Source organism: Populus alba, chromosome 19 (assembly GCF_005239225.2).
Source record: "Populus alba chromosome 19, ASM523922v2, whole genome shotgun sequence".
NCBI classification, from domain to species: Eukaryota; Viridiplantae; Streptophyta; class Magnoliopsida; order Malpighiales; family Salicaceae; genus Populus; species Populus alba.
Genome location: NC_133302.1, coordinates 21,962,952 through 21,982,861, shown reverse-complemented (window position 1 = coordinate 21,982,861; position 19,910 = coordinate 21,962,952). Strand labels below are relative to the sequence as shown.

General features: G+C 33.1%; 2 protein-coding genes across 2 annotated transcripts; both read right to left on the bottom strand.

Moving 5' to 3' along the window:
- Window positions 1-974: 974 nt before the first annotated feature.
- Window positions 975-7,156, bottom strand: LOC118034409 (protein TIC110, chloroplastic). Its single transcript, XM_035039689.2, has 15 exons — window positions 6,541-7,156; window positions 6,169-6,228; window positions 5,929-6,052; window positions 5,744-5,812; window positions 5,527-5,625; window positions 5,249-5,315; window positions 4,654-4,718; window positions 4,476-4,570; window positions 4,144-4,271; window positions 3,947-4,047; window positions 3,598-3,814; window positions 3,303-3,457; window positions 2,507-2,632; window positions 1,417-2,406; window positions 975-1,329 (listed from the first exon to the last, which is right to left on the bottom strand). The coding sequence occupies exons 1-15, from the start codon at window positions 7,035-7,037 to the stop codon at window positions 1,087-1,089; spliced, it is 3,036 nt and encodes a 1,011-aa protein (XP_034895580.1). The 5' UTR covers window positions 7,038-7,156; the 3' UTR covers window positions 975-1,086.
- An 8,803-nt stretch (window positions 7,157-15,959) lies between these two features.
- LOC118034413 (uncharacterized) lies at window positions 15,960-17,507 on the bottom strand. Its single transcript, XM_035039691.1, has 4 exons — window positions 17,351-17,507; window positions 16,756-16,878; window positions 16,461-16,631; window positions 15,960-16,261 (listed from the first exon to the last, which is right to left on the bottom strand). Exons 1-4 carry the CDS (start codon window positions 17,426-17,428, stop codon window positions 16,163-16,165), a joined length of 471 nt encoding a protein of 156 aa, XP_034895582.1. The 5' UTR covers window positions 17,429-17,507; the 3' UTR covers window positions 15,960-16,162.
- Window positions 17,508-19,910: the final 2,403 nt, after the last annotated feature.

Here is a 19,910-nt window from a genome sequence, read left to right as displayed (position 1 = left end):
TTTCTTTTTATTTATGCTTCTTTTTACATCAGAGGGTATCCGAGCTCAACGATCTCTTATTTTTTATATTATTTTTTTTTATGTAGTTTTCATGAATTAATTATTATTTGATTTTTTTCAGTCACAAAAATTATGAGGATATTGTTTTTTTATTTGAAACTCCCTTTTTAAATTATAATAATTTTTTGTTTAAAAAACATGCAACTAATAAAAAAAAAATATTCATTCAAAAAAAAATAATTATAAGGAAACTGAAGTGTTGTCTGCATAATTATATTTTCACTTCTATTTAAATTTTTGAGATTATTTATTTTAATTATCTTAAATTTTTACTAGAAAAACCACATTAATAAAAAATATATACATATATTGCACCCAAAAAGAAATTGAATAAATAAGGAATGGAGACTGGACTTGAAAAATTAATTTTATCCTTCATAATTTGTCTTGCACATATTTATTTTAATTACTATATAATTAAATAAAAATCAGTGTGAAATTCTAGTGTATGTTTACAGTGGTAAAAACACTGTACGAAAGTTGACGACTGACAAAAAGAAAAGGAGAGAGATCTCAATTTTGAGCCCTACTGGAAATTAATACCCGTTTGTACCTTTTTTGACTCCTGGGGGTTGCTAAACATGGAAAACATTCAATTCAAGCAAAGGTCTTGCCATCTTGGCGCAGTCCCACCAGCAACATCTCAACGTTGACAGACACACCAAAATAACGAAGTGATGAACATGGATGAATGGAACCAAACATTCAAAACAAGTGTAAACCAAACCTTCATTCGATTTGTTGGCATTGGCAGAAAGCTAAATCATCAGTCCATTCGAGACTACTTGAATAACTGGAAAGATTCGAGTGAAACGAGTGATAGTTGCAACTATCGAAAGCATTTCATCAGCAAATATGAAAAGAAGACAAACATTCATATACTTACTGAACATATCTATAGCACTCTCATGGGCTACCAAAACTTCATCATCTTATTGCATTATGAAAACTGTTTCCTAAAAATAATATGGCAAGTTCTCTCTTTCTGGGGAAGGGGAAAAAATACTATTACATCATATTAAGAAGTTAGAACACAAACTTTTCTTCCTCTGCCCCAACTGAGAACACGCTATCTTCCGTCTCTCCAAGAGCAGTGGCAGTTGAATCGCTTATGCCCAGCAGATGCTGCAGACGGGACAGTTTTTCTGGTGCTGGGTTATTTTTCATGTAGATGGTGTACAAATCAGCTAGCTCCTCAGGCACCTCCCATGTCAATGTCTCGGAAGGCACGGCTTTATCACAAGCCAGCAAGTCATTAAGAGTGGAAACCTACAAAAGTGGTTAAAAAAGACCTCAGACCTCTTCCCCTCTAGGCATTATTAAAATTATTTAAATTGAAAATTAAAAAGTACATACCACTCCTTGTTGATTTCTCTGCCTTAGTAGCGCCACAGCCTGAATCAGTGAGTTTGACAGTCTACTCCGTGCAAGCTCATGGACAACCCCTTTAGCCTTCTCGGCATTAATGTTAAGATCTACTGGGATTTTCTCATAGACTTCCTCCTCGTCAAACTCCCCAGTGCCAGATGAGAAAATTTCATCAACAGTTTTCTTGTACAGGTTTTCTCGCAACTTTTCAGATACCATGCTGTTGAAGTCAATACTTGCTTCCTTCAGCTCTCTTATCTGTTTCATATTGAGCCTCCCTCGATTGATAGCAGTTTCAAGAGCAGCTGCCATTTTTGTAGTTGTAATGTTCTTTATCACCTTCTGTGCATATTCGGGTGGCAAGCCAACTTGCTTCTGCAAGTCATTGAGCTGCTCTATCCTGGCTTTTGTCAATTGTCCATCAGCTAAAATTACCTCAGCTTGTTGTCTAAAAGCCTGCTCAGCTAGGCTCCTGTGGACCTCCACAATTTCCTTTACAGTCAAACCCAAAATTCCACCAAGCTGATTCAGCAAAAGGTATTCTGAATCATCCTTCTTCGTGGTGATTTGAGCACCAAACGGAATTCTGGTAACTTCCCCGGTTAGGCAGTAAAGTAGATATGTCTTGTAGAGGTCATTCCTCTCTCTTTCAGAAAGGTCATCTTTAAGATTTATCTCAGTCTGGCCATGCTTGCCCACCATCTTTGCAGCAACCTCCTCACTTGGTCTAATTTTCTTAAGAGTCTCAAGGGACTCCCATCCCTCGTCATCCCATTCATCATCCTCTTCAATTTTCTTGTCTTCCACTTTACTAGGCTCTTCTGGTGGGGTATCAGAAGATTCCCCTTTTATGTCAGCCACCAGTTCAGTCACCACCAATGAATTGAAGGCGATCAATTTCCTTAGTGCTTTAGCACCCTCAGTACGGTTTTCAGCCATCCGTGCTTGCTTTACAAAGTTTAAGAAAATCCTTCGAACCTGCAACAAGGAAGAGTTTTTGAGCAAAAGGAAATGTGTTTAATTTAAGATTATGTTCTGTATTAACAATACACACTGGATAGTCAAAGTGTATACTCACCGCTTTGCCAGCAATGGACATGGCAGCCTCCCGTGTTAAGCGTAAGCCATGAGCAGCCTTTCTTACAGCCTTCTTAACATCAGCATCGTAGCCATCAACCCCTGATGCAATTGCATCTTTAACCACCTGAAAAACAATGGCATGCATCAGCAATGAATTGATTAATTTGAGCAAGAATTCAGCAATTAGCACTATGCAACTTAAACCCTAAAGTAGAAGTGTAACATCTCTTAATTTGAATTCAAATGAGAAATTCTATTTATACCCAAAATATCAAAGATAATTGAGCAAGAAGTGTCAGGACACCAGCACGAAGTCAGCACGAGAAGACCCTTACCCTTAATGATATATGCATACAGTTTTAAAATGTGAATCCTCAAAGCAAGCAAATAATAGAGATTAAAGAACAGTCAAAAACAAGAAACACGGCCCTCTGTACACTCCACACAACCCCATTAAATAAGTATAGACACTTCTAAGTCCCTGTTGACCTCCACAATCTAAAATACAGTTTGGAAAAACCTAAACATGGTTCTCTTGAACAGATTACGTGCTTTTATAATGTTCAAAACAGCCCTATCCCATAGTGTATAGATGTCTCCATGTCCCCATTGACCTCTTTAATCCTAATTCAACTTGAAACCACCTAGAATTAGATAGAGGTGCATTGTTGCGAAGGAAACCAATTGAAACAGACTAGTTCTAGATGCGGAGGCATAGAGCACAAACCAATGAGACAGACTTGAGGAAAACTTTCATATTGTAACCAGAAATATTATAGAAAAATTGATTTTACCCTTTCAAATAAACTGCCACAGATATCAGAATGAGCTGCATCGATAGTTTGCTGGGGAATACAGAGCATGACTCTCAAACGAGTCAGCGCTTTAACATCCTCATCACTCAACTCTCCATCAGCTGCACACTGCTGAAGCTTTTGCCTGTAAATTTCTGGAAATAAAGGAGCATTAGTTCCACTATGCATGAGAAAATCTGAACAGGCAAAAACAAAAATCCTCTAGATACTTGTAAAATGTCTCAGGATGACATTTTAAAAACATTGATGCTAGCAATCAATTGATGTTAGTTACCTTCATGAATCTCAGTGGCTTTTTGTGGATCAAAGTGCAACTCCTCACAGAGACTTTGTAGGAAGGCTGCTTTGCTATCAGCAAATTCTAAATCACCACTTGAAACAGCCTGTGCAAGCCGTTTACGATATACCTTTGAAGTGATGTCAAGCGTAATTGATTCTGCCTCCCTTTTACCTAAGCCAAATATATTCTTCAATTGATTTAATGCAGCAAGCTACAAAAAAATATAAGAGGGTTATGACATAAGCAATGTACATAGAACGTGATGAAAAGGTAAGGTATCAAGTACTAATAAGAATAACTTTCTTTTACACACATCAATAAAGTGTAAGGCAGCATTCATCACCTTATGTTCTTCCATGTGACCACCAGATAAAGCATCTGTAACATATGCCCTATAAAGAAGCTTCAAATCGTCTCTCTTTCTCTCATTGTCATACTCACCACCTAAGGCACGAACACTTTAGTACCAGCTCAAAACTGACATGTCAAAAACTTGATCTTGAAAAAACATGAAAGCAAGAGCTCCTCTAGGATCCAAACCTGATACAGAAACTGGACCAACTCCGCAGGCAAATGAAGCTGCAACCTCATGGTTCTTTAATGAAATAAGCTTGTTGTTGAATGCCAGTATCTTATCAAGCTCTTCCACAACTTTCACAACATCCTGGCTGTAAAACCTAATTTAATTATATGGTGCAAATAACATAACAGCTAGCATATATGATACTGTTGACCAAAAGTTCCAAAGAGTAAAGCAATACAGATTCTTTGACATATCAAACATCAGGTCTTTTCTTTTCAAAATTAAAATAATTAATATCTTGAAAAGACATTCATAAGCTGGAATTTAAGACAAGTGGAAAAGATCATACACTGTTCTTGTCCTAGATTTCAGTCTATCAAGTGCTGCAGAAATATTTTTCTCAACCAGTTTTCTTGTGTGCTGCCTAAATAAGTCCTCTGCAAGCTGTCACAAACAGAACATGCCATGTATGAAAAAATATGAACCAAAACACAGAGACCACCAATGAGAAGTCGAGAAGAAGGAACCTCATCTGAAAGTCGACAAGAAATCTGTGCTTGTCTAAGGCTAACAAGTTGTTCCACATCAATATCTATTTGAAAGGGAAAAAAAACACAAGCATGTTAGAAAGGGTAAAAAATGCAAAAGGAATTTTCAACTCATCCTCGATCCGTATTATCAGTAGAATGATCATCTAAGAATTTTGTTTTCGAAACAAAGCCAATGAAGAAGATTGTATACAGAGTAATAAAATATTTGTGCCTAAGCATTCCAATCACTCCTCCCCCATGGTCCAACCCCAGCCAGAGTTATAAACAAAATCTAAAAGGAAGTGAAATATCAATCCCCTGAAATTAAAAACTAGAGCAGTGGATAGTTGTATTGGCTAAATAATCAAACAGATATTGTTGATAACCAATGACTTAGGATATCACCCATTACATTGCACAAACATACCACTGAAATCAATAAAAGTTAAATGGGCAACCCTACCAAACCATGATATATAAAAGTTGAAAATATATAAACAGCTTGGTGTTCACTAATCACAGCATTGCTTACCACTGAAATCAGCTAACACAAAATAAAAGAAACATTACAGACAATTTATGTTAAATTTACCTTTTCCAACTGATTTTAGCTTTGAAGAATACAACCTCTGGGCATTATCACGAATAGCAATTTCAACCTGAGACAAACAAGAGGAATACATAATATCAATAAACTGGGAAGAATGAAAATCAAAAGGTAAACAATTAGAAGTTCAATGCATGCCAACTTTTGACAAAATATAAATAACAGGACAGAAGATATGCTACTGGTCGCAAGAAGCTGAATATGTTATCTACAAAAAACAAGTGCATATAGCTAGAAATAGAAACAGTTGATAAAAAAAATACCTGAGAATCGGTGACCTTGAAAACACGTTTCCAAGGTAAAAGAAAAGATGATGCTTCTCCAAAAACAAGAGTTGAAACATATATCAATTTCTGAAATGCCTGCACTGGAGAATCAGTAATAATGGTCAAGTTCCATATCTTCATTCAAAATTTTCACTAACCAATGTCTCCAGATCCAGAATTAAGATTCCAACAAGCAAAATTACAAATGACTTGCCCGACGCTGCTCTACATCTCCATCACGATCCCCAGTTTCAAGCCTTTGCCTGAAAATCCGCCTCCCAAGCTACCAACCAGTACACAAAATAGCAGTGTAAGGAAACATATCTCAAATTCACTTCACATACAACCATTAGCATACTCATTCTTTCAAATGCATGCATCTAGTGAAGACAACAATACCTCCACATGCATGCTAGCAGCATCTGGGTCGTCAATGCCCAAAGCATTTTTAAAATTAATGATTGTTTCAACTTCATTCCCTTTAAGCTCTTCACCCCCAGGAGGAAGGACAGAGGACACAAACCTAAACCGAAATCAAGGTGAAATAACCAAAATGTTAGCAAAGAATGAAAACAAGTTCCAAAAGCAAACTCTTCAACAAAATTACTAAAACCAAATTCAACATCGATTCTAACTTACCGACTGTATAAATCACAAAGCTCCGCATTAAATGCCTCATCTTGCTTGCTCACACCATATCTGCAAAATTCAGCATTCACAAATAAATTTCAAAAACTAACAAAAGTAAAGCTAAACACACAACAACTCAAGTCTCTTAGCACGAAACGCCAAAACAATCATAAACTAATAAAAAATAAACAACTTTCAACTCAAATTCACCAAAAAAAAAAAGTCACACTGCACACATGATCTTAACTATAGTCACATGCCCAAAAACACACCAAAACACTAACCAAAAAATTTTGCTACAAAGCACCAAACTTTTGGCAAAAAAGCAATAAAAATGAAAACTTTAACAATCAAGCCAAAATAAAATTAAAGGTAACTAACTTTTTAGCAATGCCTTCTATCTCCTCTTTACTAACTTGAATGGGATCATCAAACCCAGAAACATAATTGTGCAAATTTATCGCCGCAACCTCCGGAACAGCCGAATTCAATGCAAAAACAGCCGCCCCGCCAGCTGCCCCGGCCACAGCAGCCCCGCCAAGTGCCAAATTCCGAGACCCGCCACCGAACTTAGTCCCTAAACCATACCCAGCAGCTAAAGCTCCAGCTAGGATTATCGCCGAGCTCGCCAATCTTAGCGTCGGCGAGAGATTACTCACTATAGGTTGAATACCTGTTAGCTCTCTCTTTCCTCCAAAAACATTATCGGGTTTTGCTTCTAAGGTGGCGGTGGAGGGGGTTTCGGCGGCGGAGCTGCGGGGGAAGGAGACGAGAAAACGGTGGCGTTTAGGGAGGGTTAGAGAGGACGGAGTGAGCTTGAGAGGGATTGGGGAGAGGAAAGGAGTGGAAGGTGAAGAAGCGAGGAGAGAAGGGTTCATTTGATGGTGTTAACGGCGTCGTTTTGGAGGTTGAAAAGAGAGAAAGGAGGCTTATAGGGTTTAACGAAGAGTGGAGAGGGGGAGGAGGAGGATGGAGAGAGGGGCGAGCAGGTGGAAACATGAAGATAAAGTTGTGTGCATAATACTGAGTAAATTGTTTATTTAGTCCCTAATTTTGATATAAGTTGTATCTTAGTCCTTCAAGGTTGTAAAACTATATTTTAATCCTTTTCCTTTTAGAAAATTGGTTGTTTTTTACTTTAAAAGTTTCACTATGTAGACAATTTTCTAATACATTAAATTTTCAAATATTATATATGGTCACCGGGGATTAAAAAAATATCAATAATGTTTTGGTTGATACAAGTTTTATAGGTTTAATTTGTGTTTATTTAGTTTTTTTTTTAATTTTATATTTTAATATTAAGTAATTTCATGATTTATTTTGGTTTATTTCCTATTAAGTTATCTCGGTTATATAACTCAAGTTGTGAATTTGACAAGTAAATCATATTGAGTAGACTTTTTTTTTTTAAGTAGTATTTTTTCAATTTTGTCTCTCAATAATAAGTTGAATATAAATTAAACTTAATAATTTATTTTAGTTTACTTTCCATGAGATTATTCTAATCTTATAACTCGAGTCATATGTTTTATGAGTTAACCTAGATAAACTCAGGTCATTTGATTGTGTCCTATTTTTATATTGATTTTTTTTTTAATTTTAGCTTTTAAAAATGAGTTAATTAAAAATTAGACTTCATAAATTGTTTTGATTTGCATTTTATGGGATTGTCACAATTTTATGACCTTACAGATTTAGCAGTTTAACCCGAGTTAATTTGGGTTAATTTTTTATTTACTTTCTATGAGGTTATCTCGATCTCATAATTTAGGTCACGAGCATGGCAAGTTAACTCATGTCAATTTTTTTGTTACTTTTTAATTTTTTTTTAAATTTCATAATTTAATATTAGGTTTATTTGAAATTAAACTTCATCACTTTTTTTTTTTTTGTCTTTTATAAAAGTTATCTTGATCTTATTATCTGGGTTATGAGTTAGGTGAATTATTTCAATTTGCCTCAATTTTTTTTTATCTTTTTTAATTTCATCATTCAACATTGGAATTGATTATTCCAAGTCGCAAGTTAACTAAAGTTTTTTTATTTTTTTTTAGTTTATTTATTTATTTATGCTTTTATAATGTTATTTTGATCTCATTACTTAAGTCATAAGTTTGATTGGTTAATTTGAGTTTTTTTTATTTTTTTTTATTAATATTTTTTTTTCAATTTCATCCTTCAACATTAGATTGATTAGAAATTGAATTTCATAATTTGTTTCGATTTGCTTTCTATGAAGTTATTTTAGTCACATAACTTGAGTTGTAGCTTTAACAAGTTAACCTGACTTATGAGTTGTTTTTTTTTTTTGTCTCTTTTTTTAATCAAATTTTTTTTTATTTTCATCCATCAATATTGGTTTAATCAAGAATTAGGTTTCATATTTGGTTTCGATTTGCTTTGTATGTAGCTATCCTGCTCTTATGACCCGAGGCATGGATTTGACAAGTTGGCTTGAGTTAAATTAGATCGATCCAATATATTTTGTCGCAATATTTTTTTCAAAAACATGTCGTCTTGAATTATTTTTAGTTAAACTATATTTTTAACGATTTTTTTAGTTATCTTTGAATCTGTTAAGTTGACCGGGTCAGCTCTCACACGGTTTAAAATGTTTTCTCCTATAAAACTTGTTAGTAATACGTATCTAGACATTTTCTTACATTAAAAAAAATTAATTTGACCCACAACATAACGCAATCAATAATCTAGTTATACACTAGAAAATTATAGGAAATTATTTTGACCAACTCAAAGCGGGTAATCCTTTGTCCTCATTTTTTTTTTAAAAGGTACATTTTACATCCTTCTATTTATATATTTAAATTACTAATAATTTACATATTGAGTCAAGCATTAGCAAAGGTTATTGAAAAAAAATATATTAAAAAATGTCATTATAATTGATTTAATATTCAAATCATCCTTATAATTTAAGTATTTTCTTCCTGTTACTACCATTATTTTCCCAAATCATAATCTAGAAACCATAATCCTCGATCCTAAATCAAAACTTAGGGATATGCAATCTGTAAACTACACGAATAATTGGTTTCCAAATCATTTGCAGGTGATTCTAAGGGAGAAAGTATTTGACTAAAATCAACACAATCGATGAAACCACCACCAAATAGCCACTTCAAAAACCACCATCTTAATCATTGGCATACAATCCTTCATTTTCAACTATCATATACCAAATCTGCTATGCATTGTATGCTTAAAGTGAGAAATCTATTAGAAGTAACCCATATAAATTATTATACCAGAGATAAAGAAAATATAAGCTCTTTGAATTAGAGAAATAAAAAAGAAACTCGCCACTGATTAATACCGGTAAATTTGTCGAGAAACAATTAAGGCTCCGATTGGCTACACGGTGAGGTCCAACCTGCATTTTGCGTTCAAAAGCATAAAAAATGATGCTTTTAGATGCAAAACGCAAGTGCATCGCCTAGCAACTGGATTCTAAAAAAGTGTGGAGAAATTAGAATATTAAGAGAGTGTTTGTTTTTAACACTATTTAAATCTTACATAGGCAATCTAACAACAATGACACAAGTAAAGGCAAATTGAAGGTTTTAATTATGTCATGGAATTGACAAAAAATATGCTTACTTCTATGAAAGTTAAAAACGAGTTGTTTCTTACATTTTGAGGGTCTTGTTTCTCTCTTTCCCTGCAAAAATGTATATTAAAGAGGAAAGTTGGTGGGTCAGGTCTTGTGATGATTCGAGAGGGAAAAGCGATAAATCTAGTATGTTGTTGTTGAAAAAGGATGATGATGGTAGTGGTTTAATTAATTATGTTGATTTTCAGTCTAATATTTTTATTTTTCTATTGTTTAGATGATGTTTTGAAGGAAAAAAGAAAAAGAAAAGAAAAAGAGAATGGTTATTATAAAGAGAGAAAAGAGGAGATAAGATGTTTAGGGATAGAGAAGATATGAAAAGAGAGAAGGAAAGGGAGGAGAAAAAATATTTTATATTATATAGGATTGAAATGCAAAATTCCAATATCAATTATTCAAACTTGGTCAATTATAAATATGAAAAATATTTAAACTTTATAATATATTAGCTTTTAGTTAGTGTCCCCGACACAAATACTACAAAGAAAAACGAAGGGCAGAAGCAACATTGGCTAAAACTCTTCAATGTCTTTCTACTAAACTATTACTCTAGTTCCAGCTCACACATATTTCCAATATATCACACTTCGATGGCATATCGAAGGCCTTTGAGGTGTGTATCATTCATTATCTTTGATTTCATCTCTCTTTCTCGTGGCTCTTATGATTTTGTCCTTCTTGTTAGTTGATGAAATTTCTCTTGCTGGCACGCATTTGAATCACTTTCTTCAAAAGAACTTCGTGTCGGAGTTTCACTCTAGACACTGCTTTGTTGGCTTTGCTATTTATTTTGATTCCTCCTGTAGTGTGCATGGAAATGTTGGCATAGCAATCATACATGGTATAATGGTTCTTTCATATGGTGTTTTACGATTTTGGATGGTGTTGGAGGTTACGAATTGCTGTGGGGGAGACAACTGTGATTATTGGTGTGATTGATTTGGAAGATTTATACCCTCTTCTCCGAGCTATATATGTTGAAACATTCTTTTCTGTCATTTCATTGCATGTAAATGCCATGCAGTTCAGAAGAGCCTAAGATCAAGATAGTGTCGTCCATATAAATTATGCCTGAGTTCATTTTTCTCGTTGTTAATTGCGGTTGTGATTCGAATGCAATTTGTAGGGAGACCATGCTTTTCATTATTATACAGTACTAAGGTCCGAGTATGAGAGAAAATTACCTGCAAAAAGTGGCCGCATGTCAAAGTGAGCAAGATTATCTGGTGGAACATCAGCTTCTGGATCCGAGGAAAGTGGTGAAAGTGACGATGAAGAAAATTTGGGAATTGATGGAATGAGTTCATTGGATCATGTGAAACTGAGCATTTCATCTCAGTGTTTCATACCAGATTGATACACTATAGAGTTGAATCTGATTTGCAATATCGTTCAGGGTACTGTTATCTATCTTAGCATTTTTATTTTTCTAATGTATACAATACAGAATGGTTGATTCCATGCTTTCTTGAAATTTTTACACCTATAACATCTTTGCTTCTTCGTTGAAGAGGAAATCTAAGAAAACAAAGCTTATTGTTATCTCTCGACATTCACTGATGCTTCACATATTGTATAACATAATTGTTATCTGCAAAATGGTCGGGACAGCTGTGGCTGTAAAGCGGGAGATATTTCCAAGAGATCTCATAATGTTGTCACTGTCAAAGTTCTCACGGATTATCCTACCCCTTGCTCCAACTGAAGTATTGATTTCGAGGGGCAATGATTTTCCATTGATACAAAATTCCGGTGAAGGAAAAAGGCCTGAAATGGAGAGAATGGTCGGATCAGAAGAATTCTCAGTGCTGTGAATGAGTTCTTTACTAATTTATGCTACCTCAAGTTTCAAAATTCTTGGTCCTCGCAGGCCTCTCTGGAAGGAATGGGTTGAGAATTTGCACAAGTACACAAGCGTTCCTGATGCACAATTGGATAAGCTAGGAATGCTTGGAAAGTCTGGAAGGAGAATTTTCAAATCAGTAAAAGCATTGCAATAGCCATAAATCAGTAAAGCGGTAAAGGACTTCTCATCTGAACTCGTGTTTTTTTTTTTTTTGCTAGATTCTCACCACCTGATTTGTTGTTTGTCTGAGGACTCACCAGGCGAATTATCTGTGAAGCCAGAGCCTCTGTTTCCCTGTCTCTACCATGGCAATCGGTTCTCGCCGATGATATTAACAAACCATTTACAAAGTTGCTCGAGCATGAACCTTACCAATATGATATGCTTCTTTCTTACTGCTCATCGAAATACCAGGGTAATACCAAAGATGTACGGATAACAATTTAATTCAAACATCATAGGTTTTTTGGATGTGTGTGTGTGAGTGTGTGTGTGTGAATAATGGATACATTATAAAACATTAATAAATAAAGTATAAATACTAAAAACTAATGAATATAATATGAATATATATAAGAAAAAAATAATAGATAGCCATTGTCATCCATAATGTTTGTGATGCTGAATTAAATTGTTCAGATGATTGACCATTGACACCGTAGCAGTACCGTCTTATGATCGAAGATCGCCCAGTACAGTGGATCGCCGTCCAAACTTCTTGCATGTCAAAGCGGCTGATGATTGCTCAGTTCATCGTGTCCCCGATATGGACAGATATGGAGTCGGCGGAATAAGAAGAAACTTTCCGGTCAAAATTAACCAAGGAGGAAGAGGCGTAGAGGGTATGATTCTTGGCAGTTTTGGTGTCTTATTGTCCTGTAGCACATTTGATGTTGGCTCAAGGCCTGTTGATAGTATCATGCAGAAACAGTTTTAAACGTGTAATTGACAAATGTTTGGAGTTTATGTCTTCATGAGTTTTTGTTCTGGTCTGTAGCTATCTTTTTGTGCGGTCTTAAAGCATTATTATAAAACCCAGCATTGCTAATAAACTGTTGACAGATATTAGAGAATAATATAAATTATATTTTAAAATTTTATTTAATAGTTTAAATTTTTAATAGGGTATCAGAACCTTGATGACCAAGCGGTCGTTCGAATCTTTAAAGCACAAGGTAATATGAGCATGTGCAAGTTTCAAGTTTAAAAGACTTTCACTTGAAGGGGTGTATTAGAAAATAATATAAATTTTATATTGGGACCTCATCTAATAATTTAAACTATTAAGTTGAATTAATTCTTTGACAATTAAAAACTAACATGCTAAGTGGATTCAACTAATTATTTGATCTACCCCGTTAAAATCTAGATAGAACTTGGTTTTATTTAATATATATATATATATATATAAACAATTTTAAAAAATATTATTTTTAATTTGACTTATTTAATCTATGATCTATGTTATGGGTCAGAATAGATTTAATTACTATGTTATTAATTGAGTTTGAATTTAGATGTTTATTGGTTTTATATGTTATTGTTTGAATCTAAAACAAAGGTCGATGATATTTTTTTATATATTAATTCAGTTAAGGTATACGGTGACGTATTATTTATATTGTAATAGTTCAAGAATATCATAAAAAATCGAAAAGAAAAGGTTAAATATCACCGACAATTTGTTTAGATAAATCATGGAATTTTTAATCTAAACAGCATCATGACATTGATTTTACGTTTTTAAATCAAAATGAAAGCTACATTAAAATAGATTTGTCAAATAGTTTATTGCGTCACACATCAATTTCGTCGTTGTTTCGTTCCTAAGAGCCCTATTATGACAACGCGCAATCATTATCGCCATGGTATGTTAATAGATATACTTTTTTGCATCTTACAAAGAGAAAAAAAAGTTGAAATTTCCAAGTGCAAGTTAAAGAGAGTGTTTGGCATTGCGTTTGTAACTGTGTTTCGTCAAATTTTAAATTTTTTTTTTTTTTTGCTAAAATTGAGTTCGGTTTGTACTTTTTGGATCGTTTTGATGTGCTGATGTCAAAAATGATTTTTAAAAAATAAAAAAACATCATTGGCATGTTTTTCGGCACGAAAAGCTATTTGAAAAGCAACCGCTACCACACTACCAAACACGCTCAAAGAGTGAGAAAGACTTTTGGTCCAATAATTAATGGTTAAAAATTAGGTTATATATATTTTTACTATAGAGATAACGTATAAAACTGAAAGAAATGGATGATCATGATGTTGGATCAAGATTTATTTTTATGGACAAATTGCAAAAATACCCTTCATCTATCTGGTACGTAGGTTTTGATGTGGTACCTTATCTTCTACATGAATTAATGTTACTCTCAACTTTTTAAACTATGTTGTGTCTACCCTTTTATATTTATTCCATTAAAGTTTTGTTTGTTTGTTGAAAAAAAAATTATTTTAAAAAGTAAATTTTTGAAAAGTAGATTATTTTTTTATATTTAACAGTATTATAGAAAATAAATTGAAAAACAGTTTCCGGTGTTTGACTATGTCATGAAAAATAAACTAAAAAATAACTTATAGATATTTTCAATTTTTTTTTCAAGTTTATCTAATATATATATATATATATATATATATATAATATTGAATGTAATATTTGACCACTTACGATAAAAGAAGAATGAGATATAAAATGTATAATTATAAGAGGAAAGAATTTATAATATCATATATTTATTTTATGTAAATTTTATTTTTAAAAACCTCAAAATAGTTTTTTTAAAATTAATGAAAAAGCCAAATTAGTTAATGGTATTACTTGAGAGTTAGATATTTGGGCTTTTCTGGTATGAAGACAAAGAAAATGAGATTTGTGTAAGGTATTGTGCATGTAAAGACAAGGAAAGTGTTTTCAAAATTAAAAAAAGAGAAAAACACTTTCCTGATAAAAAATAATTATTTTTGTTTTTATTAGAAAAAAAGTAGTTTCACCAAACATGAGAAAGCTTGGAAACTACTTTTTAAAAAAGTAGTTTTTTTAAAACAAACAAGGCTTAAATTATGAGTGAGAGTTAAATGCACACATTCCTTTTGAAGTAGGTCCCTGTACCTACCCCTCTCATATTATCACGTGTTTATGAATTATATTCCAGCTTCATTGTCAAATAATAATTGTCTTAGAAATTCTAGTTGTAAACATGCTGAAATCAAATGTGTTTGCTTCATAGTTGTAAGCATTTGAGTTTCATTATTCTTGGAATATATATTTTGTTAACTAGATTTCTAAGCTAAGTGTATAATGGAATAAATTTCTGTTCCAAAGAAGAGGAGATGTTAAGATAAAAAAGAAAAAGAAAAAAAAGATGAAAGAATAATTTTTTTTCCAAGGCCAAATTCAAGAGTACAAGTCAAGAATGAAGTTTCCTTTATTCAATATTTTATTTTAATAATGAATGTTCTCTGTATATTAACAAAAAAGTCTTTTTTTTTTTGTAAATTATTTTCCTAAATATTATGAAAATTTGAAGTAAAATTTCGTGTTATATCATAATATCAGTACTTTTATTCGTATATGTTTCCATTAAAATCAACTTTGTTTGGCTCATTTGAGGTGGATCCCAAATCCAATCACTCTGATATATGAAAAAAAAATTGTGATAGAAAAATAAGAAGAAATTTCCTTTTTAAATACAAGAAGATCTCTGTTACAAAAAAAAAAAATCTCTTAAATTTTTTATCCAAAATATTAACAAACAACCGAATATTTTGTAATTTATATTTTATATTTACATTACTTAAAAGTACTATTCTGTTTTATTAATTGTAGGGGCCATCTATGGAGAGGATTAAAATGAAGTGGCCCAATTTTGATAAGCCGAGAAACTAGTGAAATCAAGAGGAGAGGGACCAAATTGAAACACTCCTAATAGATGGAGGAGATCCTTTAAGTTTCCCTGTGTTTATTTTGTATTAATTTTTTTGAAATTCCATTTCAAGGAAGGTAAATTTTCCATGTCCAACTCTTACCTTTTAGATTTTCAAATTAACTATGTGAACACGATGCATGATTTTGTTGTTCTCTTTGGTCATGCCTTTAGAGCAATGAATCTGTCGTCACCATAGGTCTTCTTGTACTGCGGCTGATCCGTGAGAGGAAGCATCCATGGCTGAATCAAGTAGAGAAAGCTCTAGCTAGAGAATGGTTTTACACCAAGTATAAACACTCTCTTAATTGCCTTCAACATAAAGAGAAACTCACTTAAGATTTTGATGATCACTAGCTACTCGAAGGAGAAATGCCAAAAAAAAAAAAAAAAAAACTAGAAGGAATCAAAACATTTTGTTGCCATTTGTTTCTCATTGTACATAAAAACAGATTGACTCACATGATGCACTTATACAGGATCGATATGGCATGCCCAGTTTTTGGATTTTCTCTACAGCATATGAAAAATCATTGATTCACATGCGATGAAGGAAGCAACCTATATGTTGGCTACTAGCTAGCTAGCAATTGCTTTGCTTCATTCTTGCTCGCTAACTTCAATCCATTTTTGTATCCCTTGCAATACTACTTGTTCAACCATTTGAGCATCGATATGGTCATCAGCTTCTTTATTCTCCTGTAACATCAGCAAGTTTATTAGAAGCTCGAATTGGAGACCTCTAATTGAGCTACAGTTCATTGACTATATACACATAAGAAACTTTACATGCAATCACTGTATGTTTGCACACAACATATGTGAGAGGATAGGGCACGAGAATATATGCTCGTGCATAAAAATGTTTAGCAGAAAAAATCTCTACTTGTCCTCTTACTCTTGTAGCAATAGCTTCTAAAATGAAACTGTCTGAAGTAGAAACCCTAGCTTGGAGAACCTCAAGGCTGAGCTCTTCAAAAGCTTCCAGTATGAATACAAGTAATCCCTGGCAATTCCTTGTGGTGAATACCTTAATCAGAAAATCATCCTCTTGTTCTTCTACTCTAATCTGTCGATGTTTAAAGAGAGAACCCAAGTCACAACACTGTTTCCCAGAAAGAAATCGCAAAGAACCACATCCCATTCAAACAATTTCTTCATACATAAGATTATTGGTGGATTCTATAGCATACCGTAGGAAAATTCTCGCCGGTAAAGCTTGCAGCTGTAGCAATGTCTTGATTCAATCGTTCTACCCTTTGCTTCAAGTCTTTTATGTACTTTGATGCATCTAATATGACAGAGGCTTTGTCGTGCTGCTCATATAACAAGATGGATAATTAATGATATAGAATCATACAATATTAGTAATCAAAAGTTTCATCCAAATAAATCAAAACGAAGCTTGTTGATTTATCATGATTCAAAAAATGAAAGTCAAGTAGAGATTTGGATGTTAAAAAAGGTGGGTTTTGTAAGTGATATACATACCAGAATATATTAGAAAGCTTATTTGATTATACAAAGGATAGAAAAGCAGAAGCATGTATATTAGATTATAGGAAAGCTTAAAGTAATTGTAGCACACGGTTCTACCATATGATCATGATAACAATAAGGAAAAAACAGAAATTGATCAGAAGAAGAAGAAGAAGAAGAAGAAGAGGATGGTTATAATCATGATATTGTATAAGCTTTAAGCTTTTGAGCAAGTCAAAGATAAAGGACATTCAAAGGAAGCCAAGGAGAACTTGTTGGAGGTAAAAGAAATCATGAGAGTAGTACTACCGCATGAGAGTTGGTGATGGAACGAAGAAGTTGAAGCTTCTTAAACATGGCTTCTCTTTCTTGCTCACTAGAAAACATGAACCCTCTCTCTCTCCCCCTCCAAAATTTGTGTGGCTCACTGGCTTCTTAAATAGGAAAATAAGCTGAGTTTTATCGCAATAAATAATTGTGCTAACCCAAATTGTAATCTTGGAGCTTTTTTTTACATGCTATGCTATGAACTAAAATAAATAAATTAATAAAACTTAAAATTTGTTGTATATATGAGAGTCCTGGACATTATAAATTAGCTTAGTAGTTTGTTTCTCTTAACATCAACTGTATCTCATGGAGCCAACACCATGTTAATATAACTTTAAACTCACCATTTCCTCTTCATTTTTAATATTAACGATCAATTCTCTTCCGTATGTATGCATTGGAAGATCATTCTTGTGTACATTTTTTTATCTTGCCCATGCTTTGCAAATTGGCCCACCACTCATTGATTAATCATTTTTTGAATACTTTCAATTCTCATATATTTTGGAATCAACTTTCATTTTAATCATGTCTCACTTATGTCTAATTATATGATGCATCAAATTTTTCCTTCCTTAAGCATCACATCACACATGTCCTTACAACATATAGAGTTTTGTTACTGTTTTAAAATAGAATAGACAATAACGATTGAAATAAAAAAGATCTATGTTTTCTTACGTCTCATATTTTGTGAAAGAATATAAATTTACTTAAAAATTATTCTAAAAATGAATTTATTTTATATTTTATATTTTTCAAACCAAACATGTTTTTGTCTGTCATTTTTATTCCTAGAGGGCAACCGAACACGGGATGTAAAATTCTAGAGTCTTTAAGGTACAATATGGAGTTTATCTTATTATTCACCCTATCTAATTAAAAATAATTCCTCATTACACATAGCCATTTAAACCAATCTATATATATATATGATCATCCATACCGTCGCTGTACATAAGCCTTCAAGGATATCCATCGTGATTTGTTCGTCATGGTAAGTAATTATCAATTTCATCATTGACAAACTGATTCAATGTCCAAAACAACAACGGAAGTAGATTATGTCTTTACATGAAAAGTTGGGGCTAGCAAAAGCTTGATGGTTCGATATATAAGACATATATAGAACATATGCAACATGTATAGAGAAGAGCTACACACACAATCATACATGTATATACGATGTATATACGATTAATTTGTTAGATGATCTTGAGTGGGACAATTTAGGAGGCATAGAAAATTGAAGGAATGGAAGAGATGTTTCGAATGGAGATTGGATACCATAGATTTCTTGGGCTATGCTTTTGCTCTTGTTTTTGTTGTTCCTGTAGCTTTGGTTTGTTGGTTCTGGCATTTCCTGGATTAATTATATATATATATTGAAAGATTTTGAGTGGTGACGTGGTGGGGTTAACGTGAGAGGAAGGAATCTACTCGTGATCGAACACCATCGAAAGGAGCAAAAATGAAGCGTCAAAGCATGTTCCAGTTGTGTTTTGTGAATGCCTCCAAGTTTTCCTCACGGGAAGGATAATTCTCTCTGATCTGTCTCCACTCTTGGCTACCTTCCTATCACTCCAAAAAAAATTGAACCTTTCGGGGTCCGATGGAAATCAAGGCATGGAAATGCACATATGCCTTTATTCCTCCATATGGAAACATAAAAAGATTTCGATATTATTGTATACTGTGTGCTGTCCTATATATGACATGCTCCCATCTTTTTCAGCACCGGCGGAAAAAAAAAAAAAGAAAAAAAAAGGAAATTATTGTTGAATATAGTATCAACTATATTAGCTGGGAAAATAATCTCTTGATGTTGTGTCAATTAAATATTAGCCATAAAGAAATATGAAAATTTATGAATTATTTGTTTGGGGGACACTTCTATGAGATGATAATATTTTAATTAATAATGCTATACATTTTGTTTTAATAATTAAGATATTTTTGAACCGACTTAATTTATCTCGAGAATAATCATATGGGAAATTACTGTCTTTACAAAAACTAATTATATGATATTCAAAATTAAGGGGAAAATTTGCCAGATCATATTGTACTTCTATGGGCCAAAAATACAGCCTACAGTTGAAAAATCATTGATCGAATTCCAAGACCAAAGTGAAAATTCACATCATTGATGTATTTGAATTTATTATGGCATTGGCCGGTGCCGTATATTTGTATGTGTCTTTCAATTCTTAAATCAATTAATTAATCAATCAATCAATTATATATATATATATATATATATATATATATATATATATATATAATTGAGATATTATTCATCTAACCAGTTTATTAGTAACGCCATGTATCCCTCAATCCCTCGTCAATAACTTCATTAAATGATTTTTAAAATAGCTTAATCACTTTCCTTCCTAATTAACCATGAAAAGGAGGGAGGTGTGCCCTATTTGCCTTGCTTTTAGCACTCCATAACTTGAGGGAGATTGTAGGAAATTCTTAACTCACCCTGTTCCAAATAATTTGGAGGGTGTGATGTGAGTCCATGAACTCCATGCCA

What these genes read in the sequence shown, in the direction of transcription:
- LOC118034409 (XM_035039689.2), bottom strand. Translation starts at nt 7,037, where the DNA reads ATGAACCCTTCTCTCCTCGCTTCTTCACCTTCCACTCCTTTCCTCTCC. An exon ending in TCAAGGTCACCGATTCTCAG is followed by an intron (nt 5,316 to 5,526) that starts GTATTTTTTTTA and finishes TGTTTGTCTCAG; the next exon opens with GTTGAAATTGCTATTCGTGA. An exon ending in GTGGCAGTTTATTTGAAAGG is followed by an intron (nt 2,633 to 3,302) that starts GTAAAATCAATT and finishes ATTGTTTTTCAG; the next exon opens with GTGGTTAAAGATGCAATTGC.
- LOC118034413 (XM_035039691.1), bottom strand. Translation starts at nt 17,428, where the DNA reads ATGTTTTCTAGTGAGCAAGAAAGAGAAGCCATGTTTAAGAAGCTTCAA. An exon ending in CCATCACCAACTCTCATGCG is followed by an intron (nt 16,879 to 17,350) that starts GTAGTACTACTC and finishes TTATATGAGCAG; the next exon opens with CACGACAAAGCCTCTGTCAT. An exon ending in TAGAAGCTATTGCTACAAGA is followed by an intron (nt 16,262 to 16,460) that starts GTAAGAGGACAA and finishes CTGATGTTACAG; the next exon opens with GAGAATAAAGAAGCTGATGA.